Here is a 25,647-nt window from a genome sequence, read left to right on the forward strand (position 1 = left end):
TTCTAGAGGTTTTCCAGAGAAAACACTCTTGGGTACCAGAAGGGTTAAATCTACAGTGATTTCGATGTGGTTTTTACTTTCTGTTTTTTAAAAGAAGCATTTTTCACTTTGTGGGATTGAAGTGGATGCAGGAGGTGATGGGGTATAAAATCATTGAATTATAGGAGGCGTCTGTTTATGTGCCTGTTACAAAATGGGAGTTTTTATGACCTAAGGATAAATTTATGAATAGGCAGGTGAATGATGGTTGAAGAAACAGCATCCTTTATTAGTTGTCTCCTACTTTGTAAACTAAAAGATCACCTATGATATAGTCCATTTAATTAATATTGCATGACTATTTGAATGTATAATTTCTCCTCTCATATAGATACTCTTTAGCATAAGGGCTGTTTGGAGACAAATCTCCCGATGCTTAGAAACCCAAACAAGTGGGAAAACTCATGAGTGATAAGAGCAGTATATTTTGTAAATAGATACTAGAATGTTGGAGCTAGTGGCTACAAGCCCAGACACAGTTAACCAGAGTGCCTGCTCTCAAATCCCAGCATCACTATGTACAACTGTATGATGTGGTCAGCTAAATCTTGTTGTGCCTCAGTTTCCTACCTGTAAAGTAAAAGTCCCCTCCTCTTAGGTTTATTAAGAGGACTAACTCATTTAATATATGGAAATCATTAGTGATTATTATATCACTTTTTGTGATCATTATTTGTTATTATCATTTATTCCAAGTTCCTCTGGTCAGATATCCTGATTTTTAGTCTAGTGTTCTTTCTTTTATACTACTGCTACCCAGAAAAGAATATAATCTGTAGGTTCAAATGTGCTGGTAAACACAGACACTGAAAGTGTGTGTGCGCATGTGTGTCTCTAGATATGGCAGTCTTTACTTCAAATAATAGTACATCAGAGTACTTCAAAGAAATGTCTTTGTCTCCTTCCATCTAGGCTATTGCAGGTGCCTCCTAAGTGATCTCTCCTTAGCCATCCGTCTCACCACCCTACCCCAGAATGACCTTTCATGTAAATGTTAGGCCTTTCCTTCCAGTGGAAGTTTTAAGGTCACCAGTGATAGTTAGCAGTTAAAAGGTTTTGGCTGAATAGCTTGTTACAGGCTCTGTTTGCACAAGTCATCTGTGTGGGACTTTGGAATTTGGTAGCTCATCAGTGTTGATAATGGTCACAAATACCAGCTCGAGACCAGGAACGTGCCTCCAAAAAACTATATTTTTATAAGTGGTTTTCATTGCTAACCACAATCAGCACTGAATTTACTGTTTTAGGCTTCAAGACTCTTCCTCTGTTCAGAAAACAGAAAAGTGCTTTTACCTTAAGGCCAAAATGTAAATGTGTGACGTGTACTTTTCCCCAGGCAAGTCACTCACTGCAGATGTAATGACAAGCTATCCTTCAGTTTGATAGTTGATCAGTGAACTGGATGTGGAACTGCAGGAAATTTGCAATGTTAGGAAATTAGATAAGCAAGATTATCTCTAAACTTAACCTCTACTTGTTAAAATTATCTACTATTCTGGCCAAAGTTAATGGCCATCAAAATTTGGAAGGAGTATATTCTTAGATTCAATTCATTCCCTCAACATTAATTTAATGAGAGTCTACTAATGTGCAAGGGATGAGGATACAAAGACAAGGAGATTCTGTCCCTGCCCATAGGGCATTTTCAGTCTTTGGTGGAGACCGACCCTAAATAAATGCTTGCCAAAATAGAGCTATAAGCAAAGTATTATGGGAGCACAGAGATTTGGAGAAATCTTTTCAGAAGATTGGACTCTTAGAGTATATCTTAAAAGGTAAAAAGAAGTTTCTGGAGAGAGAACAGGGGCACGGCATTCCAGAAACGGCCAGAGAGCATATATAAAGGCAGAGAGATATAGGATGTATATCCAAACATTTGTTTGGATGTGTTTGGGGAACTGGCTGGAGGGAACATTTCATAGAAAAGTGTAGTGAGAAATAAAGTTAGTAAAAGTATATGTCAATCCCAATCTCCGAATCTCCCAATTGACATATATACACTAATGTGTATAAAATGGATAACTAATAAGAACCTGCTGTATAAAAAACTAAATAAAATTCAAAAATAAATAAATAAATAAAAATTAAAAAAAGAAAAAAGTTAGTAAAACTAACTGAGTCCAATGGTACAAAGCTTCGAAAACCCTCCTGATGGATTTGAACCCTCCCTCAGGCACCATACCCTCACATATTTTTAAGTAGGAGTGTGACATGGATAAATCTGTCTTTGAAAGCTTACTTGGGAGATAGCCTTGAGTATGGACCAGTATGGAGACAGTCTGTATAGCAGTATGTATAGGGAGAGTATATTAGCTCGGGCTGCTATAACAAATACTATAGGCTGGGTGGCTTAAACAACAGATATTTATTTCTCATAGTGCTGGAGGCTGGAAAGGCCAAAATCAGTTGCTGGCCATTCGGTTCCTGGTGAGGGCTCTCTTCCTGGCTTACAGACGACTGCTTTCTCCCTGTGTCCTCACAAGGCAGAGAGAGAGAGAGAGAGAGAGAGAGAGAGAGAGAGGCCCCACCCTCTTGACCTTATACAAAACCTAAATACATCTCAAAGGCCCCACATCCTAACCATCACATTGAGGGTTAGAGCCTCAACATGTGACATTTGGGCGGACACAAACATACAGTGCATCACAGAGAGGAATTAGAAGTCTTCTTAGTAATCAAGGAATTAAATAGCAGGGTTAGAATTAAGGTTGAGATAGTCATGGTGGCAGAGATAGCTCTTAGAGATGTTTTGAGGGACAACATTACTAGATCTTAGCTGACTGATTAAACTTGAGGAGGAATAGAACTAAAGAATTAAAACTGTCAGTGTAATGATTAAATACATAGGCGCTAGAGTGACACTCTCTGAGTTCACCCCTCTGTGTGATGTGGGGCTAGGTTTTTAAAGTCTCTGTACCTCAGTTTCCTCATCTGTAGAATGGGAATATTAACTGTACCTACATCATAGAGAAATTGTGAAAGTTAAACATGATAACGGGTATAAAGCACTAAGAACAGTTTTTGCCCTTCAGTAAGACTCTACAAATGTTAGCTAGAGAGTATTTATTACCAACCATAACTCACAATAGTATTCACTAAACTTTTTGAATTGCTTCATTCAACTTGGTAACATTTCAAACCCTAAAGATCAGGATTTGTGTTAAAAGACATTAAATGATTTTCTCCTTTGTGAAAACTTTTTCATGTATTTTTTTTATTTCACATACTTTGTTATCATTGAATAGTCTTAATTTATAATATTTGTTGTTTATCTTCTAGGCTTCAGTGAATAAGACCTAAGAATAACAGATACGAATTTTTATTAAATTTTTTCCAATTTAATATTTTTATCATAGTTACACATTTATATTATTAAAAAAGGTCAATTGTATTTCTTATAAGAAATAGCAGTCTCATGCCTCTTCCCACTCCACCCTTACCCTCACTCCCTGATAACAACTTTTTTTTTTTTAACATCTTTATTGGAGTATAATTGCTTTACTGTGTTGTGTTCGTTTCTGCTGTATAACAAAGTGGATCAGCTATATGTATACATATATCCCCATATCCCCTCCCTCTTAAGTCTCCCTCCCACCATCCCTATCCCACCCTCTAGGTGGTCACAGAGCACTGAGTTGATCTCCCTGTGCTATGCGGCTGCTTCTCACTAGCTATCTATTTTACTTTTGGTAGTGTATATATGTCCGTGCCACTCTCTCACTTCGTCCCAGCTTCCCCTTCCCCCCCGGCCCCCCACCCCTGTGTCCTCAAGTCCATTCTCTATGTCTTTATTCCTGTCCTGCCACTAGATTCATCAAAACGATTTTTTTTTTTTTTTTTTTGCGGTACGCGGGCCTCTCACTGTTGTGGCCTCTTCCGTTGCGGAGCACAGGCTGCAGACGCGCAGGCTCAGCAGCCATGGCTCACAGGCCCAGCCGCTCCACGGCATGCGGGATCCTCCCAGACCGGGGCACGAACCCGTGTCCCCCGCATCGGCAGGCGGACTCTCAATCACTGCACCACCAGGGAAGCCCCAAAACGATTTCTTTTTTAGATTCCATATATATGTGTTAGCATATGGTATTTGTTTTTCTTTTTCTGACTTACTTCACTCTGTATGACAGACTCTAGGTCCATCCACCTCACTACAAATAACTCAATTTTGTTTCTTTTTATGGCTGAGTAATATTCCATTGCATATATGTGCCACATCTTTATCTATTCATCTGTTGATGGACATTTAGGTTGCTTCCATGTCCTGGCTGTTGTAAATAGTGCTGCAATGAACATTGTGGTGCATGTCTCTTCTTGAATTATGGTTTTCTCAGGGTATATGCCCAGTAGTGGGATTGCTGGGTCATATGGTAGTTCTATTTTTAGTTTTTTAAGGAACCTCCATACTGTTCTCCATAGTGGCTGTATCAATCTACATTTCCACCAATAGTGCAAGAGGGTTCCCTTTTCTCCACACCCTCTCCAGCATTTATTGTTTTGTAGATTTCTTGATGATGACAATTCTGACTGGTGGGAGGTAGTACCTCATTGTGGTTTTGATTTGCATTTCTCTAATGATTAATGATGTTGAGCATTCTTTCATGTGTTTGTTGGCAATCTGTGTATCTTCTTCGGAGAAATGTGTATTTAGGTCTTCACCTGTTTTTGGATTGTGTTGTTTGTGTTTTTGATATTGAGCTGCATGAGGTGCTTGTATATTTTGGAGATTAATCCTTTGTCAGTTGCTTCATCTGAAAATATTTTCTCCCATTCTGAGGGCTGTCTTTTCATCTTGTTGACGGTTTCCTTTGTTGTGCAAAAGCTTTTAAATTTCATTAGGTCCCATTTGTTTATTTTTGTTTTTATTTCCATTTCTCTAGGAGGTGGGTCAAAAAGGATCTTGCTGTGACTTATGTCATAGAGTATTCTGCCTATGTTTTCCTCTAAGAGTTTAATAGTGTCTGGCCTTACATTTAGGTCTTTAATGCATTTGGAGTTTACTTTTGTGTGTGGTGTTAGGGAGTGTTCTAATTTCATTCTTTTACGTGTAGCTGTCCAGTTTACCCAGCACCACTTATTGAAGAAGCTGTCTTTTCTCCATTGTATGTTCTTGCCTCCTTTCCTGACATTGCTTTATCACTTGATTAAGGTGGAGCCTTAAAGTTTTTCTTCTTTGTAAATAATAATTATTTAGAGGGAGATTATTTATTTATTTTTTCTGTGTTGGGTCTTTGTTTCTGTGCGAGGGCTTTCTCTAGTTGCGGCAAGCGGGGGCCACTCTCCATCGTGGTGCACGGGCCTCTCACTGTCGCGGCCTCTCTTGTTGTGGAGCACAAGCTCCAGACGCGCAGGCTCAGTAGTTGTGGCTCACGGGCCCAGTTGCTCTGCGGCATGTGGGATCTTCCCAGACCAGGGCTCGAACCCCTGTACCCTGCACTGGCAGGCGGATTCTCAACCACTGCGCCACCAGGGAAGCCCCCTAGGGGGAGATAATTTGAGATGAGGTAATGAAACTGAGCAGCACCCTGTGGGGCTCCGGGGCACAGAAACCTTTCTGTGTCCTCCATTCTTTGTTTGTAGGAACAGACTCCAGCCTCCATGACCTTCCCTGAGTCCCAAAGGGCAGGTTCGAACAGTTGCTAATCAGGGAAGGGAGGGGATGCAAGACAAGGGAGGAGCAGCAAAGAAACAATAGTGCATTCTTGGGGCAAGTTCCTGGTTCTGCCTCAAGGTATACACATAACAATATCTTTGAGCTCTTTACAGAACTAAAACTCCCCAGCAAATGGAGTTAGCATTCTTCATTCCAGAGAAGACCACCTGAGGCCAGATTAAAGGAACCAGAGAAGCTCATCAGGAGATTACCTGAGGGCTTCCCTGGTGGTGCAGTGGTTGAGAGTCCACCTGCCGATGCAAGGGACACAGGTTCGTGCCTGGTCTGGGAAGATCCCACATGCCGCTAAGCCTGTGCATCCGGAGCCTGTGCTCCGCAACGGGAGAGGCCGCAACAGTGAGGCCCGCTTACAGCAAAAAAAAAAAAAAAAAAAAAAAAAAAATAGAGATTACCTGAGACCAGATTAAAGGCGTACAGGCCCTGCACACACTCAAATCTTATCAGCCACCCTGCCCTTGAACCATTGCTATAAAACTCCTCACCAAATCCTCCCAGGTTGGGACATGCAGTTTTCCAGTCATGAGCCCTCTGTGCCCCGCTTTGCCTGGCAAAGCAATAAAGCTATTCTTTTCTACTTCACCCAAAACTCTGTCTCCGAGATTCGATTTGGCACTGGTGCACAGGAGCTGAGATTTTGGCATTAATAACTCTCCCACCTCTCATGACAAACTCTCCATTTATTCATTTTTAAAAATCAGTATGGACACATATTTTTAAATTTTATTCAACTAATTCACTATTTTGATACTTAAATTGTCTCCCATTTGGTCAATGGAGCCCCTTCAACATAGCTTCTGTGTTCTTTTGACATGTCCACATCATGTTTTGAGGACTTTTTGGGGACAAAAAGACTCATCTTGTTCTCTCCCTGCCTCAGCACTAAAATCAATCAGTTCCCTAAAGGGTGCTGATTTAGTGGAGAGTGGTTTTAGAAACTAAGATTTGAGTTCTATGTGTACCCACTGCTTTTGTTGGAGGTCACTCTCCCAGACTCTCTCAGTGGACAAGCACACATGGTATGTTTGATTGTGCATGTATGTATATATATACATGTATGCACATATCTATTTGAAAATGATGAGTTTACCTCATTATCTTCAATTCTAGTCAAACCCACAGGGATCCTTCTAGTTTTTTCCCTTTCCAACTTGTAACTCCTTCAGGAATGAGAAACCAGGCTCCCATTATCCTCTCTCTTTCTCTCTCTCTCTCTCTCTCTCTCTCTCTCTCTATATATATATATTTTTTTTTTTTTTTTTTTTTTGCGGTACGTGGGCCTCTCACTGTTGTGGCCTCTCCCGTCGCGGAGCACAGGCTCCGGACGCACAGGCTCAGCGGCCATGGCTCACGGGCCCAGCCACTCCGTGGCATGTGGGATCCTCCCGGACTGGGGCACGAACCCGTGTCCCCTGCATCGGCAGGCGGACTCTCAACCACTGCGCCACCAGGGAAGCCCTATCCTTAATATATTTACTTATCTGATCAATCTCTGTGTGTGTTACCAATTTTCCATTGCCACTCTTCCCCCTGCAGGTGCCCTCTTCAGCCCACTGGGGCTCCGACACCCCACATCCAGGCTCTTATCTCTGCTGATGCCCCCATGGGTGCCCTCCTCACCCCTCTGGCGGCCTGAGAGCCTGCACGAGCACCCCCCCACCTGCTCCAACTCTAACACCCCATACCAGTGGCCCTACCCCTCTACACCCCTGTGGACACCACCCTTGTTTGTCCCAGCTAATAGCTCTTAGACTGAATTGTTCCAGAAGGAAAGGAAAAAGGGCAACATAAACTTTGTGCATTTTCTTAGGTCATTTTGCTGGTGCTACTTCTAGTATCTCCAGTCATGAGATTTTACCTAAGTTGACTGGTCAGAAGAACTTGGCGGCACACCCAGACGTGTGGCCAAGCTGCAGGCTGCAGCAGACAGGGATTCTTGCTTTCCAGCAGTCCCGAGCAGTGAGTAATTGGATAGGTCCTCCTTTTACTTCTAATGAGCAGTAAGTTACTGGTAATGAGTAAGAAGAGGGTTATTTAACTAACAGTTTCAGATCTTGTTCTAAAGTTTCTTTGTAGCTAACTAGGTTTCCATTTCAAATTCACTTAGGTATGAGATTGGAATTAGGCTTCATAATGAGCTTCCTTGTTGGTCCCATGTTAGCCTTCTTCTCAATGGTTCTAGGGTATGGTACAGAAATATGTCATTTCTACAAGAGATTAATATAATGTAATGTAATGTAATATATAATGTAATGTAATGTAATATAATGTAATGTAATATACTATAATATAATATAATAAATATAATTAATATAGGACATTTGGGGCTTTGCACACACTGTTGCCATTTCCTTCTGTTGACAGAGGAAATTCCACCCACACTGTGCACAGTCCCTTGAATATATATGACTGTGATCATATTTGACTTTTTCGCCTCTGTTTTGAAGAAACAGTCAGGAGCTGTGGAGTATGTTTTTCCCTTTATTTTCTAGGTAAAGCAGTGGGCATTTATAAGCTTTGACATTTCATAGCAATGAGTTTTGCTAAAACTGCCTTTTTGATATAAGAAAGGCACTTGCTGTCTTCAGGCTCTGATGGGAACTATTCTTGTAGCCTATCCTGGTTGCCTTCCAGAATGAGGACAGATAAGGCACCCTCTGGATTCACTAGCAGTTGTCCCGGTTCAGACTAAATCTTGCATTGCCTAGCAGGAGAAACTTACCCTGGCTTTTCTTTTCCCTCTGTTTTCCTCTCCTGGCTGTTTCTGTGGTCCCTCAGAGTGTGGATAAATGTCCTACAATTCCTTTAGACAGAGAAATAAAAACTAGGAGTCCAGACAGATGTGGTATCATATCATGGGAGCTCTGGAAATGAAATCAGGAGATTTGCGGTTCAGTCTTTGCCTCTGTGGCTAAAAAGTTCTGTAGAGGGCCTCCCTGGTGGCGCAGTGGTTGAGAGCCTGCCGATGCAGGGGACACGGGTTCGTGCCCCGGTCCAGGAAGATCCCACATGCCACGGAGCAGCTGGGCCTGTGAGCCATGGCTGCTGAGCCTGCGCGTCCGGAGCCTGTGCTCCGCAACAGGAGAGGCCACAACAGTGAGAGGCCCGCGTACCGCAAAAAAAAAAAAAAAAAAAAAGTTCTGTAGAATGTTTGGAAGCTTCTTAAGGAATTTAGGCCAGCTAAGGGGATGAGACTAGATCAGCATTTTCTAATTGGCACTTTGTAGATACCCAGGGCCTGTAGGTCACTCAGAGCTGCTTTCAGGGTTCATGGTAGCAGTTTTGGGGAACTGGGGTGATAGTCACTGAGAAGGATGTAAAGTGGGCTGTGCTGTGATAATCTCCATTGTCTTTCACTTAGAGCAGCAGCAGCTCAACTTTCATATATATTACACCTTAGTTGTACTTGAAGGATTTTTTTTTTTTTTGAAGAAAGCATTCTCGTAAAATAAAACAAGAGCAAATCAAATAAAACTTATGAGACTCTCAAAGTCCCCTTTAGCACCACATATTTAGTGGTCTCCTATGACGTTTATGTATCTTACATGCTGGTTCACTTGTTCTCCGAGATGAGCCCCATCTGTTTCGATCTGGGAGAGAAATTCCATCTGTACTCTGACGAAGGGCAGCAGAGCCCTGCAGGACATGAAATCTGCTGGCTTGGACTTTGTTCGAACAGGTATGAGGATGAGAAGAGGTGGAAGAAGCAAAGGAAATGGGGTTTTGCATGTCACTAGTTCAACTCCTCCAGCCTTTTCTGTTAAGTGAGGGAAGCTCCCCGATCTCTGTAGGGCAGCAGCAGTGCCCAGGACCCCACATTTTTTGGGGTGCGTTTGTGAGAAGTAGTGTGGCAGCAACAGTGGGGAGAAACTCAGCAGGGGGCCCAGATGCTGCCCTTCCTAGTCTCTGAGCTATCTGATCAGGACAAAGGGAGCCAACTCCCCGAAACGAGCTAGCCAGCAATTTAGTTATTTACCCGGTTAGTCGTGGGGCACTCCTGAGCTCTTCTCCCACCCAGCACTGTGTACATTTACCTCAAGAATGTGCTCTTTGGGCTGGTGGTGGTTGAGATTGAGTGATATCTTTCTCTGATGCAGAATAACTGTCTGGAGAGTTATTTTTGGGGTGGAGGTAGGAGAGAGCAAGGAGAGTAAGAGCGGTACACCAAATATTCAATGTTATAAAACCTTCAGTGATTTATCTAAAATCACTGCGTATTGAATCTACTAGGGGCCATATACATCTTTTACTTTTTGTATAAAACTCGGTCTTCAAATAATTTAAGACCAACACCATGTTAAGAGAAAAAAGAGAATTAGATAACTGTCTTTCTTACACAAAGGATTATTTAAAAAATGATGAAAAGCTGTTCCTCTAAGCCCTCTTAGAACACATGGAAAAATTCAGAATAGTACAAGAACCTCTTGAGTACACTTCCTTCTCTGGAAATCAGAGACCTGAGCTGAGGGGTTTGGGGTAGTGCTGCTTAGAGGCAGATGCCTGGATGAGGTAACGCCGGATCCATGGTTTCCAGACTTATTAAATTCATGGAATATTAAAATAAACATGTGAATCCATTGTGATGATTAATTTTATGTGCTAACTGGCCTTGGCTTTTGTGCCCAGTTGTTTCAACACCAGTCTAGATGTTGCTGTGAAAATAGTTTTTAGATATGATTAATATTTGAGTCAGTAGACTTTGTACAAAGCAGATTATGCTCCATAACTCCCTAATGTGGGTGGGCCTCACCCAATCAATTGAAGGCCTTAAGAGAAAAGACTAAGTTTCCCTGAAGCAGAAGGGATTCTGGCTCCAGACTGCTTTTAGGTCCAAGACTGCAACATCAACTCTTGCCAGAGTTTCCAGCCTGCAGCACCCACAATTGAGTAAGCCGATTCCCTAAAATCAATCAACCCCTTCCCCACCCCATCTCTCTGTCTGTCCACCTACCTACCTACCAAGCTACCTATCTACCTATCCGTATTGGTTTTGTTTCTCTGCAGAGCTCTGAATAATGCACCAACATAAGATTGTGGTTTTAATTTTTACCAGTAAGGACTCAAAACCAAACAAATAAATAAAAATGAAAACCAATCATCTACTGTTATCACTTCATGAAGGAAAGAACAATTTTCTGCTCCCATAATAGGAAAGAAGTAATCTCAGAATAAAGGAGTTCTATTAATTGAAGAAATCATGTCCTACCAAACAGCTTACTGCACTGACTTTACATTTTTCATTTTCCATTCACAGGTGGAAATGTCTGAGCCAGTCTTTAGGAGTTGTGCTTGGGGTGACCCAGCTTCTGATTGTGTGGGAGAACAGCCCCACTGTCACTCCTAAGAGAACAGTCTCCCCAAATACTTCTCCCTGATAAGAGAATGTGGGAAAGTGATGAGGTGTCAAGACTTACTGTCCTTTTTTCCTTTCCACAAAGAGTACCTAGAGAATGGTAGAGTTGTTTATGAGCCATGTTCATTCCGCCGTCTCTTCTTTTTTTTCAGATGGTCATAGAAATATCTTGTTGTAAAAGCACCTCACTGTTCCTTCTTCATGAAACCACACTTCCTTTATGTCCTTTCAGCTCAGTTCTGCTGTTCATGCAGAGGCCGAGGAAATTTTCCCTTGCAAGTTTCTTAAAATTCATTATCCTTACAGAGTGTAAGAGCTGGAAGTTCCCCTAAAGATCACAATGTTCAAGTCTACTTTTGACAGGCGAGATAACAGAGGCTAAGAGAGGTGGAGTGGAGACCAGGAGTGGCAGAGGAGGGCTAGACCCCAAGTTCCCGAATTTCAGTAGAGCAATGGCCTTGCTCATTAAAACTTCCTCTTCTGCCGTCATCACTTTCATTTCAGTTAACTCTTTCCCCCAGAAGAGCCCTTCTCCTTTTACCTCTCCTTTTCTTTGCTTTGAAGTTACAGATCTGAAACTCAGTGTTTAGCTATGCCCTGGCTTTCTTCCACGTTCTGTGTACGGATGGCCTCTCATAAACCTCCTTTTATCTAGGTTTCGCATTTCCCCACCTTCCTCTGCTGAAGCTTGATACCAACTGACCTATAAGGGCTTGCCCTTCAAAACAGCCTTAGTCAACTCTTGCCTGTAAGACCAATTACTGAGAGGACAAGTGAAAATAATTGCTTGGAAATTATTGCTTAAATTAAAGCTACAGAATTCATTTCGTTTCCTACATACTATTTATAGGATCTTTTCAAATTTCTCATTTTCCACACACTTGAAATTTTATCTATTGGGTAGGGTTTTGTGAATTTTTTTTTTTTTTTTTTGGTACGCGGGCCTCTCACTGTTGTGGCCTCTCCCGTTGCGCAGCACAGGCTCCGGACGCGCAGGCTCAGCGGCCATGGCCCACGGGCCCAGCCGCTCTGCAGCATGTGGGATCCTCCCAGACCGGGGCAGGAACCCGTGTCCCCTGAATCGGCAGGCGGACTCTCAACCATTGCGCCACCAGGGAAGCCCAGTTTTGTGAATTTTTGAGCCACAAATTTATCTGAGTTTCAGATTCTGATTTATTTTCAGTAGTGCTCTCAGTTTAGTTTACTCCAATTGCAAAAATACTCCATCTCTGTAGGTATTTACAGTAACAAAATCTGAATGCAAATTTAGAGAAATTCAATCAATGGTGAGTCATGGGTGCCAATCTCCACCTCATCTAAACAGTCTGGCAACCCTTCCAGTTGTAGCCAGGACTCTTCTCATTCCTCAAGAAGCAGCTATTCACCCCTTCCCTTGAGCTTCTGACCCCATCATCTTTTCCTTTTCTTTCATAGAGAATAGAAACAGCCAGGTAGGCACTTTCTCAACTTACCCTCCAACGAATCTCCTTCAAATACTTTGTTTTGCAGTTTTACCGTCTGTCCAATATCAAAGCCTGAGATGATCCTTGGCCTCTTCAAAGACAATTCATTCTAGGTGTGCCACATTGTTCTGCCTCTTCAGTACTTTACTCCTTTGATTACTGCAGCCTCTCCATCTTTAGCCTTTCCACTAGATCTGTCTTCTCAGTATTTACTCATGTTTAAGTATTGATACTCCCCAACTTGAAACAAAACAAAAACCTTGGACCCACCATCCTGACTTCCTCAACTTTATTTTATGGTTAGACTTTTTAGAGCTCATACCCCAAATCCACTATCCTACTTGCCCACACACACTTCAAATCATTATGATCTACTTTTGCTCCCATAGTTCCAGTAAAACTGTTCTCATTGAATTCCTAGTTGCTAAATCCAGTGGACCTTTTTCAATCCTTATTTAATTGCTGGGCAGAATCCTTTTCAGTTGGCCAATATAGCTCTGTTGGCTTTTATATCTCTTAGACCCAAAGCCTACAGGGTTTGTTAAGAGTTCCTGGAACACAATCTCAATTTGATGAAATAATTAAAATGGAAAATAGGTGGGAACCCAATGGTGAAGTCTTTTAATGCTGAGCTGTGAGGATTGATTTTTATTCTCTAGGCAGTGGTGACCTATAAAAGGCTGAGGAAGGAAGTACAATAGTAATATCACATCTTTTGGGAAGTAAACTCTGGGGCAGCGGATGGTTTGGAGCGGTGGTTTGCAAAGTGCTGTGTAAAAAAGCAGGATCAGCGGCACCTGGGACTTCGTTAGATGAAATTCTTGGGTCCCACCCTGATCTACTGATTCAGAAACTCTGGATGTGCAGCCACGTGACGTATGTTTCATGAAGCTCAAAGTTAGAGAACTACTGGTTTGGAGGAGAAACAGAGACAGAATAAGTACTAGTCATCAAAGGCCTAAAATAGAGTCACAATGTTGTGGAGAGTGGGGTATGTGAAGAGAATGTGCAGTATTCAGTCACTGGATGAGGGCCTTAGACATTTTTTTTTGTAACTACTGACATAGAGAACATGCAATCCTGGTGCTGCCTCTGAAGTCTTATTCACTCCTTCATTCAACATATGCTTACTGTGCCGGGGTCATTTCGTATGACCAGGGAGAACACAGGCCAAGCTCAGAGCTAAAGTTATGATCATCACTGGTTTGTATTAGATCACTTCCTGCAAGATCCTTGTAGATACAAACTGTGAGCACTTACAGTAATTCGTGGAGGACAGAGAGAAGTGCTCCAAAGTCACCCCACCAATGAACAATGAACACTTTTAACAGGAAAACAGGGCTTCCCTGGTGGCGCAGTGGTTGAGAATCTGCCTGCCGATGCAGGGGACATGGGTTCGAGCCCTGGTCTGGGAAGATCCCACATGCCGCGGAGCAACTAGCCCCGTGAGCCACAATTACTGAGCCAGCCTGCGCGTCTGGAGCCTGTGTTCCACAACAAGAGAGGCCACGATAGTGAGAGGCCCGCGCACCGCGATGAAGAGTGGCCCCCGCTTGCCGCAACTAGAGAAAGCCCTCGCACAGAGACGGAGACCCAGCACAGCCAAAAATAAAATAAATTAATTAAAAAAAAAAGAATCCGCCTGCCAATGCAGGGGACACGGGTTCGAGCCCTGGTCCGGGAAGATCCCACATGCCGCGGAGCAACTAAGCCCACGAGTCACAACTACTGAGCCTGCGCTCTAGAGGCTGCGAGCCACAACCACTGAAGCCCACGCACCTAGAGCCTGTGATCCGCAACAAGAGAAGCCACTGCAATGAGAAGCCCGTGCACCACAACGAAGAGTAGCCCCCACTTGCCGCAACTAGAGAAAGCCCTCGCACAGAAACGAAGAGCCAACACAGCCATAAATAAAATTTTTTTAAAAAAGGCAAAATTCCTTTAAACAAAACAAAACAAAACAGGAAAACAGACATCTACATTACCAAAAGATTTAATTTCTCTTTAGAACCTTCGCATCAGTTTCAGCTAACCCAAGGCAGACCATGTGGTCCTGAGGGATAGTTCAGCTATGTGGTGGCTCTCAGCAGTTCACTTTTAGAAACCAATTCTGTAAGCTCTCAGAGTGGGAGAGCACTGAAATGAGGTGTAACAGGGTTCTCAGTTGCAAGCCAGAGAAGGCAACTGGTTGATTTAGGCTGAAAAGGAATTTATTCAATGGGTAGAGATTGCCCAGGAAGCTTGGAAACCAGGCAGCAACAAAGGTGATTCCATCGGCTAATAGGTTCATGGCCAAATTCTCAGAGCAATGGCTACTTAACACCAGATGCTAGGAGCTTACCTGTTGTCCCCATTGGCTATACCAGATGTTTCCCCTAGTGATAGTTAGACGCTGCTGCTCTCAGCGTGGATCCTCTCCTACCCAGTTTCTTTGCTTCGCCAATTAGGGTGCAGTGTCCAAGTTGCAAGGGAGGTTGGGTGAAGTTTTTGCTTCCACAGGTAAAAGTGGTCTGTGCCATTTGAACACTGGAATGGGATTCAGATGCAGAGCACATGTCGCCCCTACCCCTCCAAAGAAAAATACACTGATGTAAACTCGCAAGTCGTGTGGAACTTTACAAGGGATCTAAGACATCATCTAGATCAGATTCCAAAGATAAAACCTTTTAAAACCTTTTAATTAATAATTTAGAACACCAATATATAAATGATTTAAAAGCCGTTCTGCCTGCAGCTCCCCCTCCTTTCTATTCATCCTACTCACACCTACTTACCAGTCTCTAAGACACCTACAAAGAATTCTGGGTCCTGTAATGACATTTAAAAATGAGGGCGAACAAATCATTTTACAAGTACTTTGAAAATTCTTGAGAAGGCTCAGAACCTGTGCAGGAACAAAGATGATGAAGCAGAAGGCTTACATTTTACCAACTGTTGGCTCTAGCTTGTGAATTCAGGCTTAGAAAAATTTAAGTGATTAATTTCCCTTAACATCACAAAGCAGTTAAAGCTAAACAGGAGAACAACTTCATTTGTGGTCTGGCGCTCTTTCCAGTACTTTCTCCAAACCAGACTCTCTTGGTCTTCATTGCCTCTTCTGGAAAACAAAGTGGTCTTAGACTGTTAGACTTTGAAGAGACCTTCAAGGACGATCAGTATTCTTTGCAACCCATTAAATGTTTCAATGCTCAAACATCCCTTATTTTGTAATCTTCCTCTTATCTCTTGAACAACTGTTTCCTAGTTTCAAATTATTACCACAAGGTATATAAATTACTTTAAAAATCATTTGTGGGAAAAAAGATAATTAAAAACAAAATTCAGATTCATAGTGCTAACCATGAGTAATTTTGAATACTTTATTATTTTAATACCCTTTTAAAGGCCAACTTAAAAATATTCACAACAGCTTTATTCATATAACCTTAAACTGGAAACAACTCAAAAGTCCATCAACAGGATGAATGGCTAAACAAATTATAATACACACCAAAGACTAGTCAGCTAAAAAAGAGGGAATGAACTACTGAACCCTGCATTAATATAGATGAATTTCAGAGCAGCTGGCTGAGTGAAAAAAGCCAGAAGCAAATGAGCACATCCTGTAGAATAATATTTATGTCAAGTTCTAAGTCAGGCAAATGCAAATTACGGTGATAGAGATCAGAACAGTGGAAAGGAAATGGAGAGTGGAGAGATTAGAAAGGGGCCCAAAGAGGGGATGGTTACACAGTTGTATACACTTATTAAAACTCAAACAACACACTTAAAATCTGTGTATTTATTGTATGTAAAAAGTACACTCCAAATTAAAAAGTTGTATAGACATCTAGAAAGCCACAGGAATCTTATTTTCTGCTTCTGAACTCTTGGGACAGAGGGAATATTAAGTATCAAAGAAAGATTCTCACAAAAAATTAAGAAATTGTTAGATAACAATTCTAAGTATAGACTCCCTAATCGTGAAAAACAAAACTTTTCATTTGGGTCAATGATTTAAAGAAAATATACGGACACAAAAATATCCACTGAAGCTAGCAGATAATAAAATATTTATTTTATTGTTGTAAAATTAAAAATAGTAGACAAGCATATGTAGTTACAGTTCCAAAGCAGAGCAATACAAATATATAAATTATTGCAGTTTTAAAAGGAAAATATAACAGCCAAGTAATGTCTAAATAAACTTTTTTGAAACCAACTTGGTTTTCATCACTGCAGCTTCATTTTCTTTTCTCAAAGGTCTTAGACAATTTTGTACGAATTTCTACTCAAGTTTAAAGCAACATTAACACACACACAAACTGTAAAAGTATGAATGGCATTTAACAGAAGTCACTACTGAACACTTTCTAAAATGCCTCTTTTGGAGGCAGTAGAATGGAAATAAACATTCTACACGTTTGAAAGAAGAAATGCACATTTACTAAAATTCCCTTTGCTTTCTGTGCAGTTGAGGGAAGTTCAACTAACACTTTTTCTGAAGGGAGGGTGGAGGGCAATACTCATCTTCATGATTTTTAAACTTTTTAATTTGGTAGGATTAAAATTGCGGACTAATTCAACATCACTGAAATGCATTAGTAATCTGGATTATTTTAAACTAAAAAGAATAGGAAAAGCATATGTTACAAACTAGGTGCTCAAGAAATCTCAACGCTAGAGACTTGCTATGATATGGTTCATAGCAAGGTGACCAAGCTGCTTAATAGGTTAGACTACATTATCATAAGGGCAGTTATGAAAGGATGAAGTGAATGAAAATACTTAAGACGCTGGACAGAACCTTGTTATTCCAAGCACAGTATTACAGCCCCCCTCCAAGATACCTTTACTTGTGCCAGAGCCTTATTACCTTATTATTTTGGTAATAAACTCTCTCCCACCCCACCACCACAAATTTCCTCAAATAATTATTTCCACCAACCTAAAGTTAAAAATGCAATTGAACACTGAAATGAAATCAATTATCTTTGCTTTTCAGCCACATCTGAACAAAAGATATTTTTAAAAAATCTATTTGTAGAGTACTAAACTTTTTATTAAGTACTTAAAATTACTCACATATCTTACTTTAGCATAAAAATAACACTACAAGAACTTTACACTGTACCATTTGAAAATTTTTTATGTCACGTAACTTAATTTTATGGTCACTAACCTGAACCTCCTACTAAGCTACACAAATAATTTCTTTAAAAGTTCCTACTGAGGTTTTGAGCATATACATTTTGTATTACATTTTACAACATTAATAACACTAGCAGATTTCTTCCAAAACAAAACAAAATAAAGCCAAAACTGGTAAACATTAACACATTCATCCCAAAATATTTAAAAAAAAACCCAAAATGCGGCAAAAACTGACCGAAAGCCTCAACATTGTAAACACCTAGGTAAAAAAAATATATAAACAAAAAAGAATGAACTTTAAACCATTTTCAGTGGTAAAGAATACAGTAAAATAAAAAACCCGAGGAATCTCAAGATGCTTGTCAAGATGCCAACAACAAAAGAATATATTTTGACTATATTTCTGAAATCACTTTCCAACATGAATTTCTTTTAAAAACAATCCTCAAATGCATATAAAAATGGGCACTTTGTGGTGAAATGAACATATAATTTGAAAAACTAACAACATTTCTCTGCTCCAACACTGTGTGTAAGCAACTACATAATGGAAAGAAACACTATCCTGCTGCCTGCATGCATCATCTATTATTGGTCTCTTAAGTGCATGCCTTTAAGAAAAAAAAGACTAATTTGGATACTAAATACTAGGATCAAAGGATAATAATCGCCAAGCAAATACGTTTTTAGCTTAAATAAAAGGCTGCAAGCATTTTAAATCTTTAAAGAGAACAATCTTGTGTGGTCAAAATAACTTTAAACAACAGATGTTTTAAACTTAATTCAACTTGTCTAATTATGAAATCTAAAGTGAAAAAAATATTAGTCTTATTTCACTCCCTTTAGTCACATAAGCTGTGAAGATGTCAATAATGGCTGATTAGCAGTCTCTTTTTTTACCATTTTTGAAACTAAAGGTATATGTGAGGTTTTCTTCTAAACTTCCTCAAAAAGTACTAACAACTCTGCAGAAAAATAGCCAAGCATGGTAACCAATATTTGCGGTATTTCATGTTCTCTGAAAACTCAACTCTATCCCTTACCCTTATTTTAGCATATACAATAATTGAATATTCAAGAAAACTAACATAGGAATATAAAATAAGTTTACCAAATATTTGGATAAACTGCTGTGCAAAATACTTTTTTCAAAAATTTTTTTTAACTAGGATATCCTTCCAAATTAAGTACTAGTGCGAGTACCAGCACCACAGGTATTTTTTAAGAGCACCTTGCCTTTGAAGGGCTTAAGTAAGAAATATCTAAATGGAATAAATTAGACTCCTCAATTAAGACCTTGGTATATACGCCCCCATGCAATTGTGCCAAACTCATTAGTAATGCTATAAATTCGCCAGAAACTCTAAGAAATAAGCAAACACTTTCTTTGGATAACACTGTTATATTTGGGACTGCACCATATGGCTCATGTTCTGGCAACAAGCTACTACTTACATCAAAGGCAACACATCCCAAACTTTTACGACTGTCCCTAAGTGACCTAAATAGAACCACAAATGTGTAGAAGCACCCTGGCTGGGAAGATTCTTAATGAATTATGTCAAAAAAGAGTAAAGTCAAATTTGAAAATCTGACCATAACAACGAAGCACTGAGATACTTATCGGCTTCATCAGGAAATGTCTTTATTCAACTTATAGTTTATAGATTTTGATATTGCACACATTCAATTAAAGCTTATCACAACTAAGGCAATGCATTCCCACTCCCCGGATTTTTTTTTTTTTTTTGTGGTACGCAGGCCTGTCACCACTGTGGCCTCTCCCACTGCGGAGCACAGGCTCCAGACACGCAGGCTCAGCGGCCATGGCTCACGGGCCCAGCCACTCCGCGGCATGTGGGATCTTCCCGGACCAGGGCACGAACCCGTGTCCCCTGCATTGGTAGGCGGACTCTCAACCACTGTGCCACCAGGGAAGCCCCCACTCCCTGGATTTTAAATTCATTCTGGGTGACTCAAAGGATTGAGAGAAGTTGAAAACATCTTTCAAAAGCTCCCTCCGAAAAGCAGTTATGTCATATTTCGAAGAAAACAAAATCAGTTGAGATATCAATTGATATCCTCAGGCAAATTTAACACATTTTAGCGTTACAAAAAGTTGTTTTCTACTAGATTGAGGTGTTTCTTTGCTTAGTCAAATACTCTTTGTGTTCAAGACTAAAATCTGACCCAAACCAGGGCAGGCTGCCAAATTTAAGGCAGAAGTTATTCATATCTTTATGTGTGAAACTGCCAAGTTAATGGGCTTTTCTGTGGATTCTTTCAAGCAAAGGATCTTACCTCATAAATACATTCTAAGTACTAGTTGAAAACAGAATTTAGAGCCCAATTCTGCATTGGTTATAGCTTTTACTATATTATTTGAAAACTTATCTAGCTGTTTGAGACAAACTATTTGTTCAGAATTCTTTGGAAACATGATAGGCAATAAGAGTATCCTCTTAAAAATGGACTTTTTTTTTGAATTAAGAGTTCTGTTTTTCTGTGACTAGCAATCTTCTCTTTTCCTTTAGATTCTAAAGTTTAGAAAATGCTTTCTTTGGGCACTACTTTCAGTGATGTTGATAACAGAATTTGGACAGTTGAAGGATTCTTGAACTTTTATCTTAAGTGGTACACAAAATGATTTTAATTTTTTTCAAAGATAGGACAACAATTTCATGGCATATTATATTTGAAGATAGACATTACATTTGACTTGGAAGTGAGACTTTACTTAAATTCTGTCCAAATCTAACACATCAAAGTCATTAGGATGAAAGTAATAATGACGTAGAATAGGCTTTTACTTCTATGGAGACAAGCTGATATACAGAAACTAGATTAGCATTTTCTTCTTGGACTCATAACTGTTTTTGTTAGAAAAAAATAATGTCTTTTATTTTCCTGTATACTTGCTTTAAAAAGTTATTAATTCCTCTTTCATAAGAGTTATTAGAAGTCAAAACAATTCAACTAGATAGATTTCTATGCCAAAATACATTTATCTTTGGAAAATAAGATAACAGCTGTAAAAACATTATTAAGAGAATAAAATGCAGTGATCTGAAATATGGGTAACATTCACACATGAAAGTGTAAATATAATATACAGAGCCATTCAAATACACATTTATAAACAGAATGAAAAGGTACCTAAAATACTATTTTTATATATAAAATTTTCATATTAAAATATTGCTCAATAAATAAGAGGTGATATTATGAATTCCATTTACCTCTTAAATGTTATCTTTAGTAGTTTAGACTAACCTAAGAACTTTGTTAACCTTCTGTTGTTCTGACAGGTGAATTACATTAAACCATGTTTAACAAAGTCACACTCTAACAGTATATTTAAGTAGTCACATATGGTAAAAGTTAGGGAGGGCTGTTTAGTAATTATGGGAAAAAAGATTTCCCAAATGAACCAAAATGATTAACCCTAGAAGACTAGGGTGTAATGATCTGCTTTATTTGACAAAGATGTTAAACACTGCCTTAAGTTTTGCAAATTTAATGACCATAAAATAATTGACCATAACTTTCTTCAACTTCTTCAAAGTGTGCATGCCTGGCAGGCCAAAAAAATGGCAGGCCATAGGAAGGACGTGTAAGTTTAGAGTTCAGTTGTTTATGGGTAGGTGTGACTTCATTCCCGTTCGTCCCATTTGCAGACACGGTAACTTGGAATAGTTCTTGAGAAGCTGTTCGATGGCAATGTGGCGGACATGGAGCTCTGAGGCCAAAGAATCTTTTTCTTGCACTTGGTGGGCTAACTCTTCAAAAACTTCTGTAAAGATTTAAAAAGTAGTTCCATTTTTAGTACACAGAAAGCTAATCTATGATTTATATTTCAAGTACTTTAATTAAAATGAATGCACTGGGCAAATGTTTGCAATGAAAGTAGTTTGAAACCAAGGAAACGGTTGTGTTTTGATCATCCTAGGAAGTTGTATGCTTTGCATAGCCAACTGGAATACTGTTTTTCTTTTCTCCATCAAATGAAACTTGAGAGTCAAGCAATGACTTAGAGATGCATAGCAGAAATGGCAGTTACAGCTACCGCTGAGATACTTTTCTCAATCTGAACAGATAAACAGGTTCAATCAATTTCTAATATGACTTATGGACAGTAAAGTGCCCATTAATACCCAGGTCTGGAACCCCCCCAAGAGGCTTTGGAATCAGACTACCGGAGTTTTGAATCCTTGTTCTGACTCTCACGAGTCTCAGGCAAGTAACTTAAACTATGTTTTTTTTTTTTTTTAGTAATTTATTTGTTTTTGAGTCTTCGTTGCTGTGCGCGGGCTTTCTCTAGTTGCGGTGAGCGCTTCGTTGCAGTGCTCGGGCTTCTCATTGCAGTGGCTTCTCGTTGCGGAGTGCGGCTCTAGGCGCACGGGCTTCAGTAGTTGTGGCTCGTGGGCTCAGTAGTTGTGGCTTGCGGGCTCTAGAGTGCAGGCTCAGTAGTTGTGGCGCACGGGCTTAGCTGCTCTGTGGCATGCGGGATCTTTCCGGACCAGGGCTCGAACCCATGTCCCCTGCAATGGCAGGTGGATTCTTAACCACTGCGCCACCAGGGAAGTCCTAAACTATGTTTTAATTTCTTCTTATATATAACCTCGATAATGAAAGTAAGCACCTCACAGGTTTATTGTGAGTATTAAATAAGATCATACTTGTACTTACCGCAGAATAAGTACGTGATAAATATAAGGTGCTATTATTATTATCTTATTATTCTGAGAGGGTGTGTGGTCAAGAAAGACTACTAGCTTTGGAGTTAAAGACAGGGGTTATAATCCTTAATCTGTTACTGACTGAAAGCATGATCTAAGCAACTAAAGCAACTGCAAGCAACTTAATGTCTCTGAAGCACAGTTAGTTTCCTCACCTAAATGGAAATCAATTGCAGGAAAAAAAAAAAAAGAAACAGTTGGGGAATTTGAACACTGTTTCAGCATCCTATTTGATGATGTTAACAAATTACTAGCCATTTTTTTTTAAAGATGTGATAGAGGTTGTGATTGCCTAAAAAATGATGTTATTTTTTTGAGAAAATCCTACACTATTTACGGACAAAACAAAATGTTGTCTGGGATTTGTTTTAAAATAATCCATGCTGGAGGTAGGGGTGGGTCGAGGGGAATGGGTGCACGCAGAGATGAAGGAAAATTAGCTATGCTTTTGATTATAGTTGAAACTGGGAAAGATGGGTCAACGGTTCCACTATACTATTCTGATTACTTTTGTGTTTAGAAAATTTAATAATAATTAAGAAAAAACGGGGCCAATACCACCTGCCCTAAAAGAACTGCTAAGCACACGTGCACAGTGCCTGGTACAATAGTAGGTAGTCAAAAACATGTTAGTAAGAGGTAGAGATTAAGTTGTCTCCATTTTCACCTAAAAAAGAACCTATTTCACCTGCAGTTCATAAAGAATAATAATAAGAATTCTTTTTGCTCTGGAAACTCGAGCAGGTTCTAATCCCATAATTTAAATGCAGATGAAGCTAACAGGGGATTTTCTGTATCAAAATTTGCACATGTAAAAAGCACTGACACTGAGTCTTTACCCTGTATTTGTTGTCGGAGCTCTGCATTCAGTTGCTTTACCTCACCAAGAGTCATCGAATTCACTGAAACATGAAAACATATTCATTATTACCATGACAACCTGGGAAAAGAAGTTATCTACACCACCAACACAATATCCTATTTAAAAGAAATATTTGCACTTATCTTCCCACATAACATTCTGCAGGGCCCCAAGATTCATTCATTAACTCCTAAAGTGTTGAGTTTTCAAGTTCTGACCACAACCCACAGTAAGAAACATTTCACTCCCAGTCTACCTCCACCTGTAATAAAACGTTCACTGAAAAACTCTTAGCATTAGGTCCAATGGATTCTGCTATTTCTCATTCTGTTTCAGTTTTTAAAAAGTGCTAGTCACTACCCATCAAGTTGATTTTGCTTAAGCACTACATGCTTCATGATGTGTAGCTTGAAAAACACTAAAGTGCTATGGAAATAGTTTGAAAAATCAATTTGTCTACCTAGCTATATAACCTTAGATAATTCATATGCAGAATCCCAAGCGCCCTTCTAGCTCTAAGATCACTTGATTTTAAGTCAATTAAAATTATCTTAGCTTCTATGAGTTTTTGAAGAAATAATATGCAGACTGAATGAGTCACTTTTTCCAAGTACACACATTACCTTTGGCCTTTAGTGAAATGTCAGATTTCTGCTTTTGAAATGCCACCCCCAATTAGTCTTGTAGGGATTAGCAACGTGCCAGTGTGTGTTTGTCAATGGTTGAGGCTGTACTTCTAAACTACATGAACCCTGAACTTTCCAATTCACAGTTGTCGATTCCATTCCGTTAATAATTTAAAATGGCAAAACAAATGATGGGCCTGCAGAATTCCAATGGTTTAGGACCTACTAAGGAATATTCCAAAGAAATGACGAAGAGTTTTAAGACATCTCATTTTTTGCTAGGGTGAACCTGTCATTTAAATACTGTATTTACCAAATCTATAATATCACAGCAAAATTCTTGACACATCACATATATAAAACATATAAAACCCCAACAAAACTCCAACCTTTACCTTTTCTCCCTATTTTTACTTACATTCTTCTCTGCTGTAATGTGGATGCTGGGTTTGGACATTAGCCTCTGGACTAGAGACTGTCTCTTCTTTTTTCTGTTCCTGGTTGTGACTATGAGGCCACAATTGACTATTGTGGCATAAAGTGGCACCTGAATCTTGTAACACAGCAAGCCCAAAGTCCGTATTTTCCCTCTGTTCCAATATTCTTTGTGTACAGTTTGAGAGGCCACCTGCATTTCCATCTATCCACTTTGCAGAATACTTTGGTACTTGGGAGTCAAACTGTGGGAGTAACTTTTTATCTGGCTTATGCCTGAAATTAAACAGGTGATGCTGGGGATTTTTAGAACATTCGGAATCTGAATCCAGATCCTTATTTTGTGCATATTGTACAATCCAGTTTATCTTCTTACTCAAAATGGTTTTAACTTCTTCATAAGTACTTTTTGAAAGCTTAGATCGAGGACACTCCTGGTTTGCAATCAAATGGTATTTTTCAAAGCAGTCTTTATGGCCCCTTAATGATTTGGTGTGCAAGAGATTAGATTTTGGTATTCCTAAAGAAAAAAAAGAAACAGAAGACCTGAGACAGTTTTGTTTTTTATAAGGTGCATTGAGAAATACAAATCTTAGTAAAACACAGTCACTGATAATTTGTAAATCAGAGGAAAAATGCTGAAGAATATTGGTATTAATATAAAATACAGACTAATAATTTATGCTTCAATTTAACTATTCAGTAAATTCTGAATAGCAGAAATATTAAATTCTTATGAATAGTAAAGCCTTTCTAAGGGCTTAATGATTCAATTTCAACCTCAGCCCAGAGGCATGTTGTTGCATAATATTAAAAAATACTACTGAACCAGCAGTTTACATTTACAGAATCTTGGCCTTGATATTATAGTGCTTTCTTCACTAATCCTCCTGAAGTACACACTTGAAAAAATTTTCTATTATAGGCTCAATAAGAGAAATGCTTGACAATTTTTTTCCCAACAAAAAACACAGTAAATCATGAACTTAAGTTATTAGTTATGTTTTTACTGGGGAAAGATAAACCAGAACCAGAAAAATACACATTAATAAAAGCCTCAAAAAGTCGATGAACTGTTTATTTTTTTAAGTAAGAAAAGCATCTAAAATGTTTTCACATGTTTGATACTTACTAAAACTTTATCAAGATAATTTTATCTCTAGAAGAAATGCATTACACACAATTATTACTCATATAGCAACACATTCAGTCTACCAAGATACAATAGCCAGTATAATTCTTGAACTCACAAGTGTTCATTATGCACCATAAATAATGGAAATATTCATATTACATGTTTATGTTTCCCAACTTTTTAGTACGGCTTAAGCA

At 39.4% G+C, this 25,647-nt stretch overlaps 2 protein-coding genes across 9 annotated transcripts in view; one reads left to right on the plus strand and one right to left on the minus strand.

Moving 5' to 3' along the window:
• Nucleotides 1-25,647, plus strand: part of CHODL (chondrolectin) — a 523,451-nt gene that overhangs the window by 67,065 nt on the left and 430,739 nt on the right. The window lies entirely within an intron of this gene.
• C5H21orf91 (chromosome 5 C21orf91 homolog) overlaps nt 16,556-25,647 on the minus strand; it is a 31,564-nt gene continuing 22,472 nt past the window's right edge. For 2 of the 3 annotated variants that reach the window (XM_033418014.2, XM_004264463.3), the window contains exons 3-5: nt 24,299-24,835; nt 23,232-23,294; nt 16,556-21,446 (exon numbers count right to left, since the gene is read on the minus strand). In XM_033418014.2, coding sequence (XP_033273905.2) covers nt 21,280-21,446; nt 23,232-23,294; nt 24,299-24,835 — 767 coding nt within the window. In that variant the 3' untranslated portion in view covers nt 16,556-21,279. Of the gene's footprint in view, nt 21,447-21,473; nt 22,195-23,231; nt 23,295-24,298; nt 24,836-25,647 lie in introns of those variants that run through there. The other variant, XM_049709913.1, reaches the window with a different exon arrangement.

Source organism: Orcinus orca, chromosome 5 (assembly GCF_937001465.1).
Source record: "Orcinus orca chromosome 5, mOrcOrc1.1, whole genome shotgun sequence".
Classification (NCBI taxonomy): domain Eukaryota; kingdom Metazoa; phylum Chordata; class Mammalia; order Artiodactyla; family Delphinidae; genus Orcinus; species Orcinus orca.